We start from the raw sequence: 24056 nt of genomic DNA on the forward strand, positions 1-24056 counted from the left end.
TAAGTGCCACTTGGTGAACAAAGTTCCCTTGTCATATGACAGAGAGGTGAGTCCAACAGAGGTGAGTTCAACATCCTGATCAATAAATACCACTAAACTTTCTGGGCATTGGTATAGTAAAGGAGTCCTTTCCTGAGACTGATTTCAGAGGGCTTTAAAACTGTTTCATGGGTCGTTATACCAACATGGGTAGCACTGTACTTTACTTACATGTGAGCTGGGCTTACTGGTTTTCAGTTCAAGAGGGAACTTAAAATTTCCTTTCTTTTCCCCATTCATGTGTAAAAGAACATGTGTGTATTTATTCACAGCTAGTGGCATTAGGTATATGTAAAGGCACATACGTAAGATTTTTCTTCTAAGATCAGGTGATTGGTTCTTAGATAAGCATGGCAGATATTTTACTGGGGCTATTACCAATTTGTTTTCAGTGGTGTTGAGCTCTCCATGCTTTAACTTGTATTTGAATGCATTCTCCACACTGAGTGCATGCTGAGGCTGCCTAACTGGTGGTTGCTTGAGTACACTAAGTTTTAGTTATAATAACAATCTATATTAAAAAGTAGAGAGGGGAAAGAGCCAAACTGACACTGAACCATTACTTGATCTAAGTAATATGTAATGTCAGTAGGTCTGTGCTTTTATAATAATAGTTGGACGAAGTGTCAAAGATTTGAGATGAAGACGGAATGCAAAGGAACAAGAGCTGCCTTAATGAACTTTATTGAGAACAGGGTGACAAATTTGAGAAATGGAAGCAAAAAAGTAATAAAAGGTCACTGGTTAAGCTGAGTCGATTTTCATATGAGTGGACATACTGCATCTTCTTCTCCTTGTGGCTGCATTCAAAGGGGAAAAGGCCTTGAAGACTTTGAGATTTCCTGAAGGCTATCTGCTGCAGGGGCTTGTGTAGCACAGCTTTGTTGAGCTGCTTAGAATCATAAAGCCAGCTGAAAAGACTCATCACTTAAAAGTATATAATGAAACACACACCCCCACCCCCTTAACTGTTGTGGATGGAAAATAAAGAGACCTCGACTTTATGTTTAGAAGCCCTGCGAAGGATACACTATGAAAAAAAAAAAAAAAATTTCTGGGATGCATCTCCGATACTTGAGTGGTTATGGTTTGTTTTTCTTTCCCCTGCAGTGGAAATAATTGAGGGCTATATATAGGCAAACTGAGCATCCAGACGTCTCACTTGAATAATGCAGAGTTTATCTACCTCCGCACCTCACAGTGAACTCCAAGAAACTGAAGCTTGTCCTCTTATATTTACCCAGTGAATTGGTTTGTAAATAAATGAGCTTCACAAAAATAAATGTTTCTTCACCTGTTTAGTAGTTGGGGACACAGAAGGAATGAGGTTAAGTTACACACCCAAAACACCCAGCAAGCCAGTGTCTGGGTGAGATTTGTGGGGCTCTAAGCTCCATCTGACTCCCATATAAACACTTTCACAGACCTCCTCTGGATTTAGGTTAGAGAATGACTCCTTGGAAAAAGCTCAGAAGATAATTTTGTGCAAAAATAATCCATGGAGGTACAGTTCTAAGAATTATTTTCAAGTTCTTCCAGAAAAATCCTTCTGTCACCAGAATGACTTTTTGTTCCAAGTTTCTTTTGCCCACCTCAGTGCATTTAATTGCAGTTGACTGACACACTTAAAAAGACATGTGGTGCGTCTCTAATGCAATGTACCTCCAGTTACTCTGCTTCCTAAATTCCACACATGTAACAGTGTTGCCAGTAATATATAACATCGATTGCTTACATGTAAACGTGCTGATAGCCAAAGAGAGAGGGAAATAGATTAAAAAACAGTCCCAACCCTTAAAGACCAGAAACCACCCTACTTAGTGAAGTCATTCAATAGGAGGAGCCATGAATTGCAGAAGCTTGAATACAGCTTTGCTTTCTGCTTCCTACTCTATATGTCACTTACTTCATTAGTGACATTCTGTTAGTTTAGAAATCTAGCATACTGTAAGGAAACACCCAAATTGCCACTTGTCTGTGGATATTACGTACTGCTTTTCTCCATTTCCACATGCTGAAATTGTGTTTCTTCATCTGTTTGATATACTGGGTGAAATCAGGTAAGAACCATTAGCTTATTCTTTGCAATGTACTCTCTTGGCTTTTATTCAAGCATTAAAAAATGAATATTCCTTCATTTAAATTGGACAAAAGATTAAATCTTGTGAATTATGCCTAATGGAGCAGATGATTAGTAAAGAGAATTCGATCACCTTGAAACTGAGATGTAGGTTTTCATTTTAAAGTAAATAGAACAAAGCCAGATACTTTATCTCTGGCTGCACTTTGCACACTCAGGTATGTGCACTTTGTACGAAGTAAAGCGGTAATTGTGAAATAGTTTTAACATATTAACGTAAGTTTATTGTTTATTGCTGATTTGATACGCTGACAGGTTTTCAAGTTACATGTTGTGCTTTAAATTTAGTTACAGAAAAGTCAGTGTGCACTTAAGATTTTTCCCTTTTCAACCACAGAAGAGACTTACAATGCTTACAAAGGTACACAGAAAAATTAAAACTGTATATTAACTGAGTTAAACTGCATATGTAACACCCCAACACCTATCAGTATGTTCTGATTGTACAGAAAAGTGTATGTGAGCACTCCCACAAGTGTGCAGAAAGGGCAGCTGGGTATTCCTTCCAGTAATCAGTCAGAAATGGGAGTTTGAAAAACCTCTGCTTAATGACTCCTTGCTAAACAATTCAAAGTATTACCTCTATAAATCTTTTTATGGTACTTATCTAATTCCACAGTAAAGCCATAATAATTTCTTTTTTGTCTATTTACTTTTCAAAGAATAACTGCTGTCGTTTCACAGCCATAAGTAAATGAGTTGTTTCCCTTTAACGTTTACCAGCTAGTAAATAGGTTTCGTCAGTTAAAATAATTTCCTTGTGACAGATTCTCACTTCCATGGACCAGACTGTGTCTCTGTTTTATGTCACTGTCATTCTACTGGCTTTAGAAGAATTAATTGTTATTTCTACAAATCAAATGATGAGAAATCAAAACATTTACATGGATATGGAGGAACAATTCAGCAATATCTTAGCATGAATCTTTTATATATTAGATATGTAGGAGTGAATTATAAGGATCAGTCATTAAACTTGGATTTAAGAACAGTATTAGACAAAAATGAAAGAGTTTCATGTTGTAGCTTTGAATCTGAATAGCTGTAGTAATCAAGTGGCTTTTTTCATTTTAGCTTTGTATATGGCATTTGTGTAATAGAATTTGTATTCTATTTTTATCATCATATATCATTATATGAAAACTAGAGATTAAATGTGACACATTCTATTAACATCTCAGTATCATGACACATGTATGACATTTTCCCAGGTTCTTTAATATTATTTTCATTAAATTCAAAGCAACTGCAGCCGAACAGCTCTCAGTTTCAGATCAATTTTTGGATAAGTCTGAGCAATGAAATGAGTCCTCTTCCTGTATTGCTAGTTAGTTAATAACCTGTCCAGTAATCTCAGTAAAAGTTACCTAAATTATTCAGTGTCTAAATGAGGAGAACAGTGAGATTTATTTTGAAATACAAGTAATTCTAACTTTTCCCACCTGTAGTAATTGTACTATTGTCATAAGGTGATGATAGGCACAAAACTTTTGTCTGGTTGATTTGAGACAGGAAGTTTCAGGCCATTTCTAACACTCTGTAACTTCAACCCTGCTCCAGTTTGCAAATATCCATTATTTTTTGTGATGTCTAGTTCAGAGGTGACCGATCTAGTCACTGTAGATACATGGTTTGGCCTAGAGGTGATTGATCTTGTTCCCTAAGTGAATTAAGAGTCTTTAGTGTCTTTACCGCATCTTTACTGCACCTTAAGTGCTGTAATTCACATTGTTTAGCTTTGTTTAGATCTGCACTATAGTATCAAATATATTTTTCAGAGACCTTGCAATGCCCCCGCACTTGCCCTTCACAGCTTTATAAACTGGTGAGGGCTTGCTGTCCATTTCAGATATGCAAATGTGGTGGATTTGGTTCTGCCTGCTAGCTGCTTGCTGGGAAAAGGAGAAGAGCTAGGACTGCCTCACCTCTAACTCAAAAATTCTGAGAAATTCAGGTTACTTTTTAAATGATTTTTAAAGGAACAGAGTAGGCACTATTTCTCTTTCTACTTTTGCTTTCTAGAAGTTGACTTGTTTTATAAAGTTGTTAATGACAGAAAAATTGAGAAAGGTGCCCTCAAATATCAGACAAAAGCCTTGTGTAAAGCAGCGTAGCCCACTAGAAGTCAAGAGATAGGCCCAAATTTCTTTGGCCATAGAACAGCTAACACCATAGTGAAGGTGAAGAGGCCATACAGAAGAATTGTGATAGGTGTTGGTGTTGTGCCCAGTATCCTGAAGTGGCTTCTCCACACAATATGACCTCAGCAGCCAAAGGATACCTCTTAAAGCATTAACTTTGGATGTTGCTAAGCACACAGGGGAAAAGTTAAGTCTTTTTAGGCTCTTTTGAAAATATCCATCCTCTTGTTGATCCTGACTGATCTACAGCTTAACCTTGTATAGCAGAACTGTCAGAGTACAGAAATGCTAAATACTACAGTTTTTCTTGTGCCATTATGTACACTGACCTTACAGATTCTTATTTTTTCAAACCCAGAACAGGATCTTTTGTTTCTTCTTTCTTTGCTTCTTGGTAATGGTGTCCTTATGGTTATCCAAAACTAGAGAAGGGTTCTGGGTCATCCTGTACTGTCAGGCAACTGTTTCTTATTGCTAGATTAAACAATAAGGCCTAAGGATTGGCAACTTTGACACCCTGGCCAAAAGAGGAAGAAACAACCACATTGGTCTTCCTGTTTATACAACGCACACTAGTTGTGAAAAAATTCTGAGAACCTAAATGTGATGGTTATGCAAAGTATCTTCTCAACACTGACTGCTAATTTGTACTTGTTATGGAGAAAATATATTGTTCAAGAACAACTAGGTTAATTAACAACAAGGTTAATTTTGTATTTGAAGGGTTCAGAGGAGCATAGTGATATCTGCAGAGTCATTAGTTAAACTGTTTCCTTGTTGTTCAGTGCACATTCTGGCACCTCATTGCAAAGGTCTGGCGTGAAGGAAATGGAAGTTCTTTACTTCTAGTGGAAAAACGTGGAAAGGAAAGTGAAAAGGTGGTATTTCAGGTGGTCTAACTCATCAAATGGCTGTCTAACATTTTCATCTTTTTCAGATGAGGAGGAAAAATGTCCTGAATTTACAGATCTTAATATAGGCAATGCTTTGTCTGGAACAGAACTCAAAGTCCAGCTACTGCTATACACAAAGGAAAATCCAAATTGTTCTGAGCGACTCATCGAACACAATGTTACTGCATCTCAGTACCTTAATACCTCCAAGAAAATTGTCTTTGTTATTCATGGCTTCAGACCAACAGGATCTCCACCAGCATGGCTAGGTGACATAAAAGAGCTTTTACTGTCTTCAGACAATATTAATCTCATTATAGTTGATTGGAATCGTGGTGCTACAACTGTGAATTACATAACTGCTGTTGAGAACTGCAGAAAAGTTGCAGAAATACTGAAGAACTATGTTGACCAGATGCTGGTAAGGCAGAGAATTGCATCTGTTCTGAATAAGTTTAAATAGCATAGTTTGAGTGGGAGTGGGATGTATTTAAAATACGTCTGAAAAAAAGCCCAGTAAACATTATCAAATGACATTTCTTTACCAAAGTATTTACTAAATTTGTATGCAGTTATTACTGCATATCTTTAACTTCACCTGAGTTTTTGTTTCCCTTTCACTAAAGTATGCCTGAGAGTGCATCTGATTTCTTTAGCCAGCTGGAAGTTTTAGGTCTTCTGGAAAGAATGAATGCAGCAGTGGGGAGGTGAAGTGAGAGGTGTTCAAATGGTATGCAGCATTAAAATTTTACAAAACATTGCACTACTTTTTATTATTAAACTACTATAATGAAAGATTTTAAATGAAAAAGAAATCACTGACAGAGATATAAATATTTGTTCCAAAATTATATAAACTTCTTGATTCTAGAGGGAACTGCTGAAACAATTGTGATGCTAGTGGTCTTAACTGGGCATTAGATTTATTGCTTAATCAAATGAACAAAATGTGTTATCATCTCATTTATGCCATTGTTAGATTTATCACTTGATTTTTCTTCTGTTCTCAACACTTCTTTTCCCAACCATTCTCAGAAATTTTGAATGCTGTGCAGTAAGAAAATATTCACATGGAATTTGAGTAAAAACCCCAGCATTCTGAGAAAGGCTGAGGTGAAAGAAGAGAAAGCCTCTCTGAGTCTGTCCTGTGGGACTAGATATAGTGATAACAATTTGTAATTATGACAGTAAATTTATTGTTATGGAATAGAAAAATAAAATAGGACTAGAAGAACAGTCTCCAATCCAAAGTATTTTGCAAATCTCTTGATGCAGATTTTTGGCTAATTGCTGGTTACAGATCTTCCTGGCAAAGCAATGACAGCAGGGCATGCTTGGGCTGATCTTGTGCGAGCCATTGAAGTGATGGTGGTGGCTTACATGTGTCCCACAGCTATTGGTTTCATACTTGCAAGCAGTCCTGACACCTTTGTTAATTCATTTTGAGACACATTAATATGTCAGGTCCCACATATCGTCCCATCACTTTGCAGAGATTCCAACAGGTCTGCTGATACTGTTTCAGAGTTCTTTAGAAGGCTGTTTTTTTGAAATACTGCCTACTTTGTAGAACAGGCATCTTAAGGCTTTCCTGCAGGTGTGCATTTGGCACCATTATTCAGCAGTTCTGTGGCATAAGTCTTAGTTAGTGGTATTACGTTTTTATTTTATTTTAGTGGAAGGATAAAGCAGGGAGAGATTTTTTTTTCCCTAGTTCCTAGTTTTGGTTCATCTTTCTTGTATCTGGTAAATGTCTTCCTCTTCCCTCCCCTGCTCCCCTTCTAACTAGTGTGACATTTTGGAAGAAATGTGACTCAAGCTTCTTTTTTTTAACATTTTTCTAGTCAAAGAAATTCATAATTACTACACTGTTTAACTAGTATGGAATGGCAAACTGAAAAGAACTTCGTAATTTCCATTTGTTTTTAAAGTTAGAGATATAAGTTAGATTGTAGACAAAAAGTGAAAGTTAAATCAGTCTACTGATGTCTGTTCAGTTAACCGTGTGTGTGGTTGTGACTTTGTTTTTTTTTCTGATAGGTGGATGGAGCTTCTCTTGACTCTATGTATATGATTGGAGTTAGTCTTGGGGCTCATATAGCTGGTTTTGTTGGCCAGAAGTATAATGGCAAACTTGGCAGAATTACAGGTAAGGTTTTTTAATCCCGATACACATATTCTAATGTACCTTGTATTGTCATAGCTGTGAATCACATAGATGCTAGCACTGAAATGTTGACAAATAAGAACTGATTATTTAGTAACATACACAAGGAAAAATGTATCCCTGATAGAAGTTAAGAAAATTGTGAAAATCTGCCTTCAGGACAAATTATAGCTGAAATTCCAACCTGTTTACCTCTAGTCCCTTAAATGGAAATTGAGTGCTACATCCAAATGCCATTTAAGTTAAATGATGTGCTACCTTACGGAGCAAGTCAGGTCCCCCGGGAAGGGAAGTTCAAAAGCTCTTGGTCAGGCCACTTGGAATCAGGCACAGGGATTTCAGTTTGAGGTATCTGAATATTGGTGTAGGCTTTAGTACATTGAGCTATCTTGTACAGGGAGCTTAGATCAGGTGTGCAACATGTGTATGGATACTGCAAATTTTACCTCATACTTGTTTCATCATTAGCATTGCCGTCTGTGGGAGTGGTGCATACAGTGAACACTGGAGTACCCTCATGTGCGTACACTTTTCAGGACAGCAGGAAGTTTAGGATTAACTTTTAGATGCTGGTTCCTAGGGCAGAATCCAAATGCTGATTTGAGAGCACAGGCTTCAGATACTTCTTGCGGTGAAAGAGCAAAACTCACTGCACCTAGCATGTTGAGAAGGAAGCTGACTAAGCTGTCAGAAAAGGTGCTAAGGGGAGAAGAGACTGTTGGATCCTGATAGTGTTTAGGATCTAAGAGAGCAGCTGTTTTCAGGCTGAAAGGAGGCAGTTACCTCTCCTTGAGATTCATAGCTCCAAACCCTCTCTTGCAGAGAACTTAAGTAATTTTTTTTCCCCAAATATAAGAGGAGCCACTAGCCAGCCTTAAGAGAGTGAGTTAGAGACTCCTCCCCTTTTCATAGAGTAATCTGGAAGTCTGGGCATTTTCTATGAGTGTGATTGCTAGGCTCCAGCTATATTCTTTTGGTTAAGAATACTCATTTCCTAGAGTTTGTTGGCATCACTGGTTGGGGATAGCCTTGATTGCAAAGCTAGGCTAGCAGGTCTGTGTTCTCTCTGTACAGTAACTGGGAGCTAGTAGGTCCATGTAATTTCTGAACTCAGATGCTCACAGTTAAGTGGAATTATATGAAATGTTTCAATCACCTCTTATAATTACAAATATGGATGAATAAAGGGAAAGACTGAGTAGTCCAAAGACACAATGCTCATAATCTCTTATGTAACTGCTTTGGTACTTTTCTTTCAAAGAAGTTGAGCCAGTGGCCCAAACAGATATTGGAAAAATGAGATTAAAAAAAGAAAAAAATATTGTGTTCTTCACTGTTTGGAGGTTTTGGAAGTATAAAACTAGTTAGTGGACTAAACCAACTACCTTTGTCACCTAGGGATACTATGAATGTGAATTCCTGGCATTCCGTGATTCTCTGTGGTAGTTTGGGTCATGGTTATCTTGATCTTGAGAGAGAACCTTCCTAGACTAGTTCTTAAAGCACATTTGCCGGTTAAATCATAATACAAATTTGGATAATCTAAGATCATACGCTGTCCCTGTCTATCAGTCAGTGAGAATGTAATTAGGAGTCATTTAAGTGTAGGAATAAGTTTTGCCTTGACAGTTGTATTTTCTGTCTTTGCTGCTTTTTCTTTTCCCCTCTTTGTGCTTTTGTTGTCAAGAAAATAGGAGCAAAGCAAACCTCAGCTAACAATTTCAATTCCCTGTGAAGGACAGAAATTACCATCTTAAAAATTATCAGGCTTCAGGGCTGCACAACAATAATTCCCTATCCCTAAAATGAATGAGAATATGCAGCATTTATACTTCAAATACTTTGCCACCCAAATCCCCTCCTCCTTGATATAAAGTGCTTTTTGTGGATCTCAGTTGGAATCTCTTTTGTATTAGCTGAGTTTTGATTTGAGTATAAGATTTCCAAACCTCATTCAGGTTTGGAATTCAGGAATATGTGGTCAAAAACTAGTATTTCACTCAGTTGTATGTAACAATTGTTTTTATATAAGTTAATGTCAACACCAACAGATAAAATGACTGAGGCATGTTTGAAATTGTCTCCATCCAAGATATCTTCATCTTGTTTTTCTGGTGGTAAGAGTAGTTGTGTTGTGCATTTCATTTTTTTAAAGTACATAATAGGTATGGTATTTTCTGGCAAAAAGGACAAAATTAATTCTCCTGATCCCTAATGCTGTTGGTTTATAATTCAGCTGGAGAACTGGGAGATGAACACAACTAATTAGGGAGAAAGAGAAATTCAAAGATTTGGGTTGATTAGTCTTGTGTTATGGAAACTTGAGAAGAATAGTGCTGGTTTTTATTTTTATTATCATCACAGGGAAATGAAGAGTCATTGATGAATAATGCTTAAATGTCATCTTGTATATATCTGTAGACACAGACCCCAGGATTTGTAATTATGGTGTTATTTTCATTTAGGTCTGGATCCAGCGGGCCCTTCATTCACTCGAGAACCACCAGAGGGGAGACTGGATCGTACTGATGCACAATTTGTTGATGTAATCCATTCAGACACTGATGGTAATGACATAGCCTTAACTTTCCTATTTCAACTTGACGAAAGGCAGGAAAGCAAAAGAGAAGGTATAGGCTATTTCAGTAATATCCAAGCAGTACTGCAGAAGTATATTTTATGCTATCAGGTAGATTCCTGTGCTGTTGCTTTCTAACAATGTCTATACTTTTTAAATCATACTGTATGTCATTATGCCTACTCATCAAGAAATTGAAACTCAACTTTGCTAATGACTTAAGCAATGATGGGCTGTTTTGTTCAGTTCAAACATGAGTAGCTATGCTATTGAGCAAGTGAAGTTTCATGACTGAACCTGAAAATATTGAAATAACCTTTATGTCCAACAGCTAACTGAAGGCATATGTAGGTAACTGTGTAATCCTGAGTCCATTTAATATTTATGCAAAGTAGCAATTACATCACTGTCATTTATGTCTTGTTTGTTATAGTGTATTCCTTCTGAATACGAAAAAAAGTCTGCACATTGAATAAAGAATGCCTATTGCATTAATTTATGATACTGCTATTTCCAAAATAGTTTAGCATTAACATCCTTTTGCTGTGTTAGTGTGTATGAACATAGAGGTCGTAGGCACTAGATTATCACTGAATTAGTCCCTTCTGAGACAGCCAGTCTCAGCTGTATCACGATAGTACACTACAGATCCACTGCTTAAAACTCTAAATCACTTTACTGTAAGGTTAAAATGAAGTACATTACAAACTCTGCTTCATCCATGACATAATCTGGTTTAATTTTTTTCTCAAAACCTAGAGTAAACCTTTCAAACCTAGCACACATGTCCCATTATTTGTGTAGTTTTCCCATCGGTTTCTTTAATAATATTAAAAGTTAAGCATTTTACCATATAAATTTATATGTGAAGCTGTAAAATACCAATTTTTGTAATGTTCCAATTATGTAAATGAAGATAATGTGTGGTAAGAAGAAAGGTAGGTCAGATTGAGCTAAATCTTACCCAGGGTCTTTTATAGGACAGATACAGATTTTTTTCTACCTTGATACTTATATTAGTGCAGCTCAGAATCCAATGTCACACGCAAAAAAAAGGAAAAATCTTACTCTAATGAACTTTACATTGAGAAAGAATTATGATTGCTGGAGACAACATGAATTTCCTAAATTTCTTTGTGCACATAATGTCTCTGCTACAATACTGAATAGTTGCTTCTGTTCTTTCCTTTTTCTTTTGTGGCAGTAGGAATCTTACACAAACTTGTATACATTTGTGTACAGCATTTTACATGTGTATAATTTTCTTAAAAAGAAAAAAGCCATGGATTTTAACTCATAATATGACTTCCCTTTACAGAACAGAAGAACAGTATAATTGCAAAAATTATCTTTAAGACCTCCTTGTTATTTTGTAATGAATGTAATGATAACTAATTGACTGCATAATTTTGTTTATGGTTTATTGATTCATGATGTTTTTACTTTAGCACTAGGTTTCAAGAAGCCTTTAGGAACCATTGATTTCTATCCAAATGGAGGAATGGATCAGCCTGGTTGTCCACAAACAGTATTCAGTGGTAAATAAAAATGTGTTCAATTAATGAGAAAAGAGATTGAGATCAAATCAAAAAAAGGTTAAACTGAATTCAATGGACAGTGCATATATTCAGTAATATGGGAGCAGAGGGCGTTGTATTCTTTCTTGTCTATCCCCACTCAGTAAATGAGAAATAACAAAGACATTTGACATCTTTTTTTAAAATAAAGATCTTCCTGTATGCATACATATTCCACCATATTATTATAATTGGAATGATGGAATTATTAATTTAAACATAAAAATCTGCATATAGTGATCATTATTCTTCTGTGTTTATATATGGCTAGGCATGGGGGAAGGTGTTTGTGTCCAAGTGGTTTGGACAGGATCACTTCCATATGACGTGGAAGGCAAGGGTTTCAAGGCTTCACTGTGTCTTAGGTTACTCCTGGTTGGCAATGATGAACTAGGTTTTGGACAGGTCTTTCAAGCTCTAGGATGAAAACAATTTTACAACTTGATCTTTTGCTGCAGAAGTTTGCTTATTTCAACCTCTATAAATCTTAGGCAAGGTTGCTGCCCTTTTTTTTGTTTACTCTTTTTGGATATGTTTATGTCTATCTACATTTCTATTACTAATCTGCACAGTGCTGCTATGAATTAGAGCTCGTGCAAAAGCATAGAGCTTCCATGTGTGTGCCTGTGAGTACGGAAGAATCCCTTAAGACTCAGGATCATCGTCATCTGTACAATTCTCACAGTTTGTTTTGCTAGGAAAGGAGGGAATTTATTACCCAGAAAACTCAAGAGAAGAAACTCTGAAGTATTCCTCACAGCAATTTTTCTGCCAAAACATTCTGCACTGGATGCAACAAGGCAAATTTTAACTCAGACTCATGCTTTATAACAAAAAATTCTGTAAATTTGATAGGACTTAGTAGACTATTTCTTACATATAAAACCCTGTAGAATTTTGTCTGTACCTGTAATATTCAAAATAGTCTTCAATTGCTCCTTTTTGTGTGTGTGCGCATCCATTTTTTACACTTAGTGGTCAACTAACCAGAGAATAAAAACATGGCTAGTAAGAATGACTCAGGTAAATGGGATTACTTTGATAACACCTTTTCTTTCATCAAGAAAAATGATTACATGTTCTTTGTATATTTTGGTTTTTCTTTCCTGAAGGTCTTCAGTATTTTAAGTGTGACCATCAAAGATCTGTCTTCCTCTTCTTATCATCTTTGAAGAGAAGGTGCAACATAATAACATACCCTTGCGACTCTTACTTGGATTACAAAAGAGGAAAATGTGTTGATTGTGAAGCTTTCCAGCCAATGTCCTGTCCAGTACTGGGTAAGCGTTACGGTATCTGCTCTGGGGTGGGTGAGATTTTTTCTGGGAAATCCAGACTAACTGTTCCTATGGCTACTCCAGAGACCTGTACTATCATGTTAAGGGATCTGCAGACTGATCACGTGCAGAGCTGCATACTGTTTAAAGTATTTTTAAGTTTATGGCTTTGTTTGCTTTATTGTTATCTGTTAGACACAGGTGCTGAATGTTCCTAATCTTTGATTATTATGCTTTCCAGTCTGAAACAGATTCTTACTGTATTTCCTTTCTACAGAGAAACTGCTTCTACTTAGTTCATCACTTTAGGCTTTCACAGTGTGTCATCATCCCCAGAATACCTGTGGTTTTTGTTTAAGAGGAATAATGTTTCTAGCAACTTCATGGTTTCTCTGGCTCTTCTTTTGGAATCAAGCTTTTATCTGGAAGGGGGTGTAGTTGTTTGGGGTTTTATTGCTTTTAGAGAGGATCTGGGGACAGTTTGAAAAGAGCTACAATAGTGTGAGCATTTCCTAGTTGACAGGGTTTTCTTAAGAATGAAATTTTAAGAATATTTAATTAGAAGTTAACTTTCAATTTGTACCTTGTCTTTTTTATATCCTTATATTAGGATGTACACCCTACATTAGTTAGATCAGGTTTGAAGAAAAAGCATAGATAAACAGATCTATATGCTATTTTATAACAAAACGCAACAATAATGGGACCTTTTATTAGGGCAGAAAGACTCCAGGACTTCCCCAGCATGGTTGGTAGCCATATCTGATGCACTTACACAGAATGCCCAAGCTAGAGGTGGAGAAATATTTAAAAGTCAGCTTCCACCCTTTTTAAAAATTTTTTTTAAGAACCATAAAGCCTATGAGGAAATGGCAGGCAGCTGAATCCGGGAACTGAGAGAATAAGCAGCATCCTTCTAGTGCAAGCTTTCCTGCTTACTGCTTTGCAGTGGCAGCTCTGCAGCCTGGAACTAGTCTCCTTGTCCAGTCTAGCTAAAGAAATCAAGAGGGAAAGAATAGGATCAGCCATTTTAGGAACAAGGACTGTTATCAAGCTCCAGAGACAATAAGCATAGAATTATATTAACCAAAAGTTCTTTCTACATTACATACATAAGCTTAGGAGATTTACAGAGTATCTAACATTTTATTAAATACTATCCACAGTTATAGACTAGAGGGTTTAAAAATATTTACTTTAATGATTCAAAAAAGAATGGAATAAATTTTACCTAATGTGAAGCTGTTCTGTAACTGTTCTCTTCAAATATGTGGGCTACTTTTGCGGGTTAGTTTTTATTACCTCTGCAGTAGTTTATAGGTGCTAATTTTTGGAGTAGTTCTCTAGACTAAATAGATTCTGACTATTATTTTATGACAATTTTAATGACACTAATATATTAGAAGAATGAAATACTTGCATACCTCATTCTATTATACTTAGGGCATTTCTGCATTTTCCAAGTCAATTAAATTTCTCAGAGAATATTTAAGAAAATTAAAGCCAAATCTGTCACTTTGAGTGAGTTTCTTTTCTGTAGTTTTTATGTGGAACATGATTTTGCTAAATGTCTGAAATAAAATATTTAAACTTTGGATTTCAGGTTATTATGCTGATAGATGGAAAACACTGTTAATCCCAAAGAGTTTACCAACGAAAGCTTATTTTGATACCTCAGACCAAGACCCATTCTGCAGTGAGTGACTGAATACATACATAACAAATTGTGTTAGCTGATCTGGAGTGAAGCATGTTAAAAGTAGAAAGTTATTGTTAGCTGCTGTGTAAAATGCTGTAATAAACCATAAGCTAAGTGGAGGAAGAAGAAAGCTTGTGGCAGAAAAGTAAGCCATACATGAACTGAAAAAAGAAATGTGACTTTAAAAGTAATGGGATGGACTGCTAAGATGACAAGGAAGCCATAAAATGAGAATCTAGTGACAGGGAAAAAGCTGGACTGAGAGCATCTGCTTAGATGGGACCATTGCTGCCATTTTCAGAGAGCAAAAATGGGAAACGAGACTGCCCTGCATGGGGGACAGAAGAAGACACACCTCTGTGTTGCACCCCAGGAGGAAGGCACCCCACAGTCAAATAAAGCTACTCCAGCTTTTAGAAGTCTATGTCTCTCTAGGAGTAAAACAGTAGAGGGAAAACTTAGCTGACTGTTTCAGGGTTATATTCTATGGGAATGAATTCTCATGACACGGCATAGGCCATATCTACTATCCATGTAGAGGGCCAGTTTAAATTCTCCTCCAATTTGTTTTTACTAACAGACTTTACTGCCATAAGCTAATGTTAGTGCACGCTTCTAATTAGTTATGTTTAAGATTCTTTGATTTGGGGCATGGGGATAGACTTACAGGGCATTCAAGTTTTCCAATTAGCTTTTTCCATCATCTTGACAAGTTTTGTGATCAGGGACTGAATATCTCTTTTTATAGTGGTAATCATGCTTACTTACATCACTGTTTCTTCCAAAGGGCCACGTAGAGGCTAACAAAGATGTGATGGATGGATTTTTACACAACATATCTCCTATTCCCAGTGGTCTTTCAAGCTCAATGTAAATCTGCTACCTCTGTTCTCCCCTGCTCCTGTCTGCTTGTACTTTGCTCTTCCATGCTCTCTAAGACTGCACAGGCCACTAGCTCTTTTCTCCTCATTCATTCTTCCAGCAGAAAAAATATGGCTTTGCTTTCACTCTCACACACATTAAAATCAGCCAGGCAGAATCCTGATGATGGAAAGAGTACATTGCAGAAGGAAAAGATGATGTATAGTATTCTGAGACGGGGTGGTAGAAGAGAGAAAAGGGGAGAAATGTTACCAAACATAGGAGGAGACACGTGGAGAGGAATAAGAAACATTGTAACGACACCATAAATTTAAGGGAAAATATGCAAAGTCAAGTAGAAAAACAAGTCTATGAGACCAGTCTGAAAAAGAGGGTATTTACTAACTAAAGCATTATTTTAATTCTTAGATATTTGAAAACAAGCGGTCTTAAAACTAAGTGAGACTGTAAACCTGAGCAGGACAAGTTTTTATACAAGGGTGTCACATCCCAATTTCTCAGGGTGATGACTCAGGTTTACTGAGTCCCAGGTCAGGATTAAGGTGAAATAACACCAGGGATCCTTTAACTCACAAAACTAAATTTTTATTTGCTCACCACCAAAATTAGTATGCTCACAACAAAAATTGGCATGAAACTATGTCAGTAAACTGGGTAACATGTGCTAACCATGCATCACCAAACATATACTGCAGGCCTTGCTTATCTGGGAATCAGTTCAGGGCAGACCATAAGGAAAGCCCTCCTGTTGAGTCACGAGGTTCAGAGCAGACCCCCCTTGCTTTCTAGACTCCTTCTCAGAGAAGACCCCGGGGCAGCTGGATCCGCTCCTAGTCCCAGACTTGGTCAACGGTTTATGTCTAAAGGGATGAGGTCTAGGGATTACAGAAAAGCAAAAGGGAGCGAGAAGAGAAGAGAAAGAGATTTCACCAGTCCTGGGTGGTCGGTTCCGGTGGGCTCGCACACCTGGGGCTTCAGTTTGTGTCTTTTTAGGAGCTGTGCACCCTCCTGCACACCCTCCCCCACCTGTTGCTGATGGGCTTCTCTTCACCCGGGGTTCCTTGCTAGGCAGAGTTCTTTGTTATGCAGAGTTAGTCCTTAAGCAGAACTTGCCCCACCACAATGTTTGAGACATTAACTCTTTCAGTGTCTCACAGAGGTGAGGCTTGGTCTTTTAGGAGAGAATGTTAAAAAGCAGCATGCCAAAAAAAAGATTGATTTGGCTTCCTTACTTTGGGAGTAGCTAAACTGTGTTTCCTCTGGGTAGCCATGGCGTAGTTACAGTACTGATGATGCTTACAGAAGTGCAGTAAAAGGCCAGGTCAGGGTTTCTGAGGTCACAGCGGAGCAGCTCTTCTCCATGCCAGTGCATGGAAGGTGCCAGTCCCAGGTACCCAGCCGGTTTTCCTGAGGCCATGGGTCCCCAGGGGAGGGGGAGAAGGGGCTGGAGCATGGGAAAGCAGTCAGATCCCTCTCCTCTTCCTCAGTCGTCCCCATGCAGTTTTTCTAAGTATCCTGTCCTGGTTTCGGCTGGAATAAAGTTAATTTTCATCTTCGTAGCTGGTTTAGTGCTGTGTTTTGGATTTTGGATAAGAATGTTGATAACACACTGATAGTTTAATTGTTGCTAAGCAGTATTTATACTAACTCAAGGACTTTTCAGCTTTTCATACTGCTCTGCCAGTGGAGGCTGGGAGTGCAAAAGAAACTGGGATGGGAGACAGCCAGGACAGCTGACCCAAATGACCCAAAGGGATATTCCATACCATACTATGTCATGCCCAGTATGTAAACTGGGGGAGCTGCCCTGGGAGCACCATGGCTCAGGGTTTGGCTAGGCATCAGTTCAACGGGTGGTGAGCAATTGTATTGTGCATCACTTGCTTTGTATATTCTATTATTATTCCCTTCCTTTTCTGTCCTATTAAACGGCCCACAACTTTCACTTTTTTCCCGATTCTCTCCCCATCTCACTGAGGGAGGGGAGTGAGTGAGAAGCTGCTTAATTACCGGCTGAGGTTAAACCACCTCATAGCCACACAGAGCTTTTGGCAGGTTGACTTCTCTGAAGGAAGGGTGCCTGGAGGACCTGTACTGCTGCACCAGCTCAGGCTGGGCAAGCAAGGCATGGGAATAATGTCTCTCTTCAGTTCTTACCACCTGATTAATCTGGTCACCTAGCTAACCGCCCACTTTGCCTATACACAGAGCTTGTGCCAGTGTTGTTCTTCCTCTCTCCCTGCCGATGTACCTCAGCTTTTTTCTGGACATGTCAGTTCTGTGGGTTACGTGATAGTGTTGCTACTCTAGTAGCTCAAATATCCCCTCTTTGCAGAGCTTGCCAACACCTGTAGGTGCTAGTTAGGGCTCGATTTTGATTTTGTTCCTTAGGCAGGTCAAACTCTTCATTTTAATTCTGATGGTAGCTTTCTGATGCAAATCCTTTTCATGTAAGAACTGGAGGAAATGATACACTAATTACACAGAACTCCAAATAACCATTTGGTAGAAGCTAGGTTTTGTCAACAACCTTGTTCTTCTGCTTTGAGCTGGTAACTTAAAAGAATCACTACTCCTATGATCAACCAGTGAAAACTTTAAACAGGATGATAATAACAACAGTATCCTGTTGAGGTTATTCTCTGATTCTTATTATTTCCAACTGCTTTTTACAGTGTACAACTACTTACTGGATATTATTACCTGGAATAAAAGCATTAGGAGAGGTTTCATTAAAATTAAAATAACAGACTATGCTGGAAACACAGTAGAATCTGAGATGAATAGGTATGTTGTACTTTGTGCCTAATCTTTTTTTTAATCACTTTATAGGACTAATTTTATGCCTTTCCTAAACCTTTTAACTTGTTAACTTGTAAGTTGAAAAAGTGTCTTGAGGTTGTTAACGCTTGGCCACAGCTCCTTTTCCTGTTTATGGCTCAGCATCAGAGTCAATGCTCTTCACACCGAAATGATCCTCTCTGCATTTATGAACTAGCCCAGATCCCTGCATGGTACTGGTTTGAATCCAATTCTAGATGTCCTTGTTCTGAATGTTCACAGTTGATACATCTTACAAGATTTCTGACCTAAATGATAATGCTTAGCAATAATAAATATTACTTAGCTAACAAAACTCTGACTAGAAATAATATTTTTTCTCTAGTGAAGCTTCGACATTTCAGCAATATAAAAGAGTGAAAATACTAAATGGATTTTACCAAGACCTTGACAAAATATCAAAAATTTCCTTGACCTTTTCTACGAAGACTTTAATAGGCCCAAAACACAAGCTTAGGATTCTCCAGATGAGGCTGAAATCACTTAGTAATCCAGAAAGGTAAGTGTCATGTATCAAAGTTGTGTATCAACTGAACTGCTCAGGATGTTTCCTCAGAAATATGTATTTCCTTCTATTGGCTTTTTTAATCACATATTCCTAAATCTTTCTCATCCTACCTAGGACAAAATTTATCATGTGGAACAGCTGCTCTGTACATTAACATTTAGTGCACAGCACCCTTGTACATGTAAACTACACGGCATGCTGCTTGTTACAGCAGGCTGCTGCTCTCTGGTCACAATGGGTTTTCAAGGACCACTTACATACACCAGCCTGACTTACACCTGCATGGTTAAATTCCCTTGCAGAAGATAAATTTTGTTAAGCACTTTTCTGATTTTAATCATGTTTCCCTATACAACTTTTCACACTCAGATATGAAATGGAGCACTTCAGCTACTTGTGTGACTGGAATAGGTTTTTGGTCTTGTTGCTGAAGGTGAAGACCTTCCAAGACCAAAACACAGCATACGCTTGCCTACACTTAAAATGAAATCATCCCCTTTTTTGATAATTAACTGTCATTAGTAAGCTTTTATTAATTAGTTCTGGTTTTAAATAGTTCAGCAGTATTGCCATATGTTCATTTTTTAATATCTCCAGAATTACCTGTACAATAAAACTAGCAAATAATTTTATATTTGCATCTTGTGAAAAATAACATATTACATGGAGTAGATAAGAAATAGCCAGGAATAGCAAGAGTACTTCAGAGTTGTTACGCTTATTTCCTTCACATGAAAGGCAGATTCAACAAAGTCAGATTTAAAACAAAACCTAATAAAGGTGGGAATACTATTACAATACTAGTAAGTCTTAAGTCAGTATGTTTCATTAACTTGAGAAATAACAATTAAGGCTTTCTGATTTGGTGTATGAGAGTAGTCTAGTAGGAATTGGATACGATACTTTGTAAAAATTATGAACCCTTCTTACTCTACTATTTCATATTTACTGGGAAAGAGGAGGAGATAGGTGGGAGAGACTTTAGGAAGAAACAGAACACTCAGTAATCAAAATAATACCCCAGAATGTATACGCATTAGACTTTATTAACTTGTTGAAGGCCGCAAGTCTCAAGCTCTCAGGTGAATAGGCATGATTTTATTTTAAAGCATTTGGTGCTGAGAGATAGTCGAAGCTCTAAATTATATTGCAATTTTTTTTCCCAGCTCAGTGGTGATAAATCAGAAGATACATTTCATGCAGGACTACCATCATTCAAGACTTTTTCAGATAATGATCTAGCAAATAAGGAAGTTTTTTAGTTTTGAGGTTTCATTCCTGTTACTCTTACTATTCTTAATTTTAAAGTAAGATGCACTTGATTTGCTTTAACATAGGATCCACTAAAGTCCTTCGTACAGAGCCTCATCAGATGGCATCACATAGGCACAATAGATAGTTTTAGATAGCAATGGAAAAATAGTGTATTGAATCAGCATGTGAAGGTAATTTAAATGCAGCTGTTACAACACTACTGGTTGGTATAATTAAATAATTGCTTATTGTAATTATAACTACCTATATTTTCTTTATTTAGTTACATATAATTACACCAATTACTTGAATACAGGGTAATCAACTAGAAACTACGTTAAAATATTTAAATTATTCATATAACAAAGTAGTAGGTACAAACCAGGGGACAGGTGCAGAGATAAAAGATAATAGGAGTCTCAGCCTCCCCAGATCTGGGTTAATAGAAAACATTGGGAGTTGGGGCAATGTCACTAACAATTGTCTACTGGGCTGGTCCATTATTCACCCAGACATTGTGTGAATGTGGAAATGCTAAAAAGGTACATATAATTGTCAGCCTCTTCTTCTGGTCTCTGAGATAAATAATTTCTGCTCACCTATGAAACCAGAAAGCTTTCCTGACTGTGTGTTGGTTCTCCCAAAAAGGTTTTGAACCTGTCACTCAATTCAAACTCAATTGATGGAGAAGGTCAAGGTCTCAAAGATTCTTAGCCCAGACACCTTTGTTATTTTAACAAAAACAAGAAGAAGAGTAACAAAAAAGAAGACCTTATTAATACTTTTACTGAAAAAGAGAGAGTGGCAGGCCCTTCCTATGTAGTAGACAGCAGAGAAGCCACACAGGGTGTGGGATTATGAAAGCTTCACCTAACGGAAAAAATTTTTTGTGTTGCTCCTTGTCCGTGAACTGGAGAACCCGCTCTTCACTCAGGGCTACTTTCCTGTAAGACATTCCTGGTACTCAATAATTACAAGGTTACACAGATTGCACTTCAAATGAGACACAATAAGTTGGAAACTGTGTGTTTTTATTTCTAGTGCTCATCAGTGAAAAATTCTGTTGGAGAACTGGCTACACTAACATGTTTTGCTACTGCGTTGCAAATGTACTAAAATGCAGCATCGTATTGTTATGTGACATACTGAAAGTCAGCTCAGGAAATGGATGCATATAATAATCTTACAATATGTGTGCTTTTATGTCCCTCTACAAAAAAATAATACAATGGTAAACCATTACATTTAAAGCAAAATAAATTGTGGATGGACTGGATGAAATTCTATGCTTTGTGTTATACAGGGTACCAGAAATTATCTTGATCTTCTTAGCCATAAAATCTACTGTCTTAGCTTTGTGGGTACCTGAAAAGACCTCAGATCTTATATAGAAATCCAACAGTCCTTTCACATACATAGAGGTGGAGCCTTGAGTGGTTGGAAATCTCATACTTATGGGCAACAATGGAAGTGCCTGGTGGGATGGTCTTTCTCAGAATTTTTCCTTTAGCTGTTTTGCTGTACACTACATCCCAGTCCAAGGTGGATTGTTTTGTATAGCCACAGCTGTGAGTTCAGAGCAATATAGAAGATAATTTTACATAGAATAACTATCATAGCTTGTATGGCCTTAGAGGTGCCATCAGACGGTATGCTAGTCATTTGCCTGTTCAAACCAGCTCTCATCGTTTATGTATAGCAGAGCTATGACCTGTCTCTGCCCGAAAAAAGCAGAGCATCTATGTTGACCTCAAAAACTAAGATTTTGTGTGTGAGACTCGGTTTGTGACCTCTGTATGTGTTCATGTAGTATTATGTAGTTCTGAGTTTTCTAGGTGTTTAGATGAGAAATTAATCTCTTGCATGAAACTTTCTTGTATATGCTGTTGTTGCAACTGAAAGAGTTACAAGATAGTATGATGTGGTTTTCTATTTTCCTCTGCGGAATGAAAGGAGAGAAACTTTCGTACCTAGGGAACTCAAAATAAACTATTCAGGCCCAGTGTTAACAGGAATTGGATTGTTCTTGGGCCATTGTTCTAAATAATTAATTTAAATGCAGATTAATAGCTTTAATGGATGAAGTATTGCGTCTCCATATTTCAGCTAAATGCTATACATTTCTTACTCATGCCGCTTTGCATCATCGAGCTGGTGTCCCGGTTTCTTCTTTTTTTTCCACAGTCTGGCAAAACAATTCTAGTGATCCATAAAAATAGGGCATAAACTTTGACAAGAAGGCATTTCTTCTTGTCCTGAGTACTGGCTCTGAGAGGTGGTAAATACTGGAGGTTTAATAAATTGAATACTTAAATATTTTTCTATTAATGTTAACTTTTTCTGTTGTGCACATCTTTTCTTTTTCTACTTTTGTAGGCTGCAGCTGTGCAGATATGATTTTGTACTGATGGAGAACACTGAACTGACCTTCAAACCAATCCCTTGTCCAGAGAGGGTTACACAAAGCGAGAGCGTCTAACTTAATTTCTCTTACAGCAGTGACATTTTGATTCTCCCGCAGGATAAAAAGTGCAATGAGAAAGGAAATGAGATAAACTAGATTTATTTTCAAGAGTCTACCTGGTAATATGCATTACTTGTTCTGAGTGCCTTAGAGTGAAAAGATAATTGAAAAGTTCAGATATCTGTGTATGTGGGAAATTTGAATAAAGTAAATATATTATGGTGGAGAACATAAAATGGTCTACTCATTATTATTTGTTAGCAGTGAAGCAACTACTGAATTAAATATTAATTATTTGCATAATCCTTGCACATTATTTGTGAAGTCATACATATATTTAGCTATTATTTGTAATGGCTTTTACATGGAAACATACTTATCTGTCTACTAAGTGAATTTAATATACTATACATGTGATCTACAGATCTAACACAGAACAGTTGCGGTGCTGTGTTCATTGGATAAATGAATTCACATTTTTCTCATTTTATAATGTCTCAGTCTGAGAACTAGACCAACAAGATTTGTGAGCACTTGTGTAAATTTGCTATTTACATCAATTATCTTTATGGTCATCGTAGATGAATATTTTTGCAACCATTCAGACTTTTTTGTATTAAAGCTGTGGTAGGAACAGGGCAGCCATGTTTCAGATATGAAGTAATTCTAAAGAGAATAACTTAAAGATTAAATAAATGCATTTTCATACTGTTTCTCTTTGGGCTTCTTGGTATTAGAGCTGCTGCTCAGGTTGAGGTTGATGACAGCTTTTCACCTACTTGAATGTGAACAGGAGTAAGCCCATAAAGATTTCCTCCTCCAGTTCAGAAAATGGTTTTCCGATGGCAGATTGCCTTTCCTGATGATACTGATTGAAGAACAGATGTGTATTTTTCTTCTTTAAGGTTTTTTTTTACGTATTTAACCCTGGTTGCTAGTGTAAATATGTCCTATGCATGTTATCTTTTTCTTTCCTATGCCCCTGCTCTCTGCTCTCGACTTGGTTTAACGTATTAACCAGTTTCATCTGGATGTCAACGGAGTGGGATGTCCAAAACATATGAATTGTAAATTTTATTGGAACTCAAACAGCTGGGTTAGAAGAAAGATAGTGGCCTGAGGAAGGGAAAGCAAATTATAATTTTGCCCTTTTCATTGCAAGCAGCAGCTCCAGCATGCTGGTCAGTACATGTGGCGCTCTGAACCAGCCATTGCACATGGTTTTACTTGTCTAGACACACCAAAAAAAATACAGAACTGTGGACAGACTTGCTCAGGGACTGACTTTTAAAAAAATATTTTATAGAAATGGCAATTACATTACCATATGTTTTCTCAGGTGGTGTGTTACTCAGCTTCATCATTTTATTGTATCCGTCTTTGTTCCTTTCCTGTGAGGGAGTCATTACAAGATATACAGAAAATTTTTTTGTCTGCTTATATGCATGTGTATGGAGGGATTTTTTTATTTCTCCTCTTTTTCAAACTGCTGTTATTCTGCTTGTTTTCGTTCTGCAGGTTTTTGTCCAGCTTTGCTCACATCAAGCTTATTTTCCCCTTTACATGTCTCTAAGACTCCTTTCTTTCATCCTCTTG

At 37.2% G+C, this 24056-nt stretch overlaps 1 protein-coding gene across 1 annotated transcript; it reads left to right on the forward strand.

Moving 5' to 3' along the window:
- The first annotated feature begins 1904 nt into the window (after positions 1-1904).
- Positions 1905-22696, forward strand: LIPI (lipase I). Its single transcript, XM_009915330.2, has 10 exons — positions 1905-2099; positions 5258-5634; positions 7254-7362; positions 9846-9947; positions 11407-11496; positions 12648-12815; positions 14416-14508; positions 18069-18180; positions 18560-18733; positions 22373-22696. The coding sequence occupies exons 1-10, from the start codon at positions 2051-2053 to the stop codon at positions 22473-22475; spliced, it is 1377 nt and encodes a 458-aa protein (XP_009913632.1). The 5' UTR covers positions 1905-2050; the 3' UTR covers positions 22476-22696.
- Positions 22697-24056: the final 1360 nt, after the last annotated feature.

This window comes from Haliaeetus albicilla, chromosome 6 (genome assembly GCF_947461875.1).
Source record: "Haliaeetus albicilla chromosome 6, bHalAlb1.1, whole genome shotgun sequence".
In the NCBI taxonomy this organism is placed as follows: Eukaryota; Metazoa; Chordata; class Aves; order Accipitriformes; family Accipitridae; genus Haliaeetus; species Haliaeetus albicilla.

Excerpts from the sequence above, each read along its gene's own strand:
- LIPI (XM_009915330.2), top strand. The coding sequence starts at position 2,051 with ATGCTGAAATTGTGTTTCTTCATCTGTTTGATATACTGGGTGAAATCA. Across the intron at positions 5,635-7,253 it reads ACTATGTTGACCAGATGCTG|GTGGATGGAGCTTCTCTTGA; the intron begins GTAAGGCAGAGA and ends TTTTTCTGATAG. Across the intron at positions 14,509-18,068 it reads AGACCAAGACCCATTCTGCA|TGTACAACTACTTACTGGAT; the intron begins GTGAGTGACTGA and ends TGCTTTTTACAG.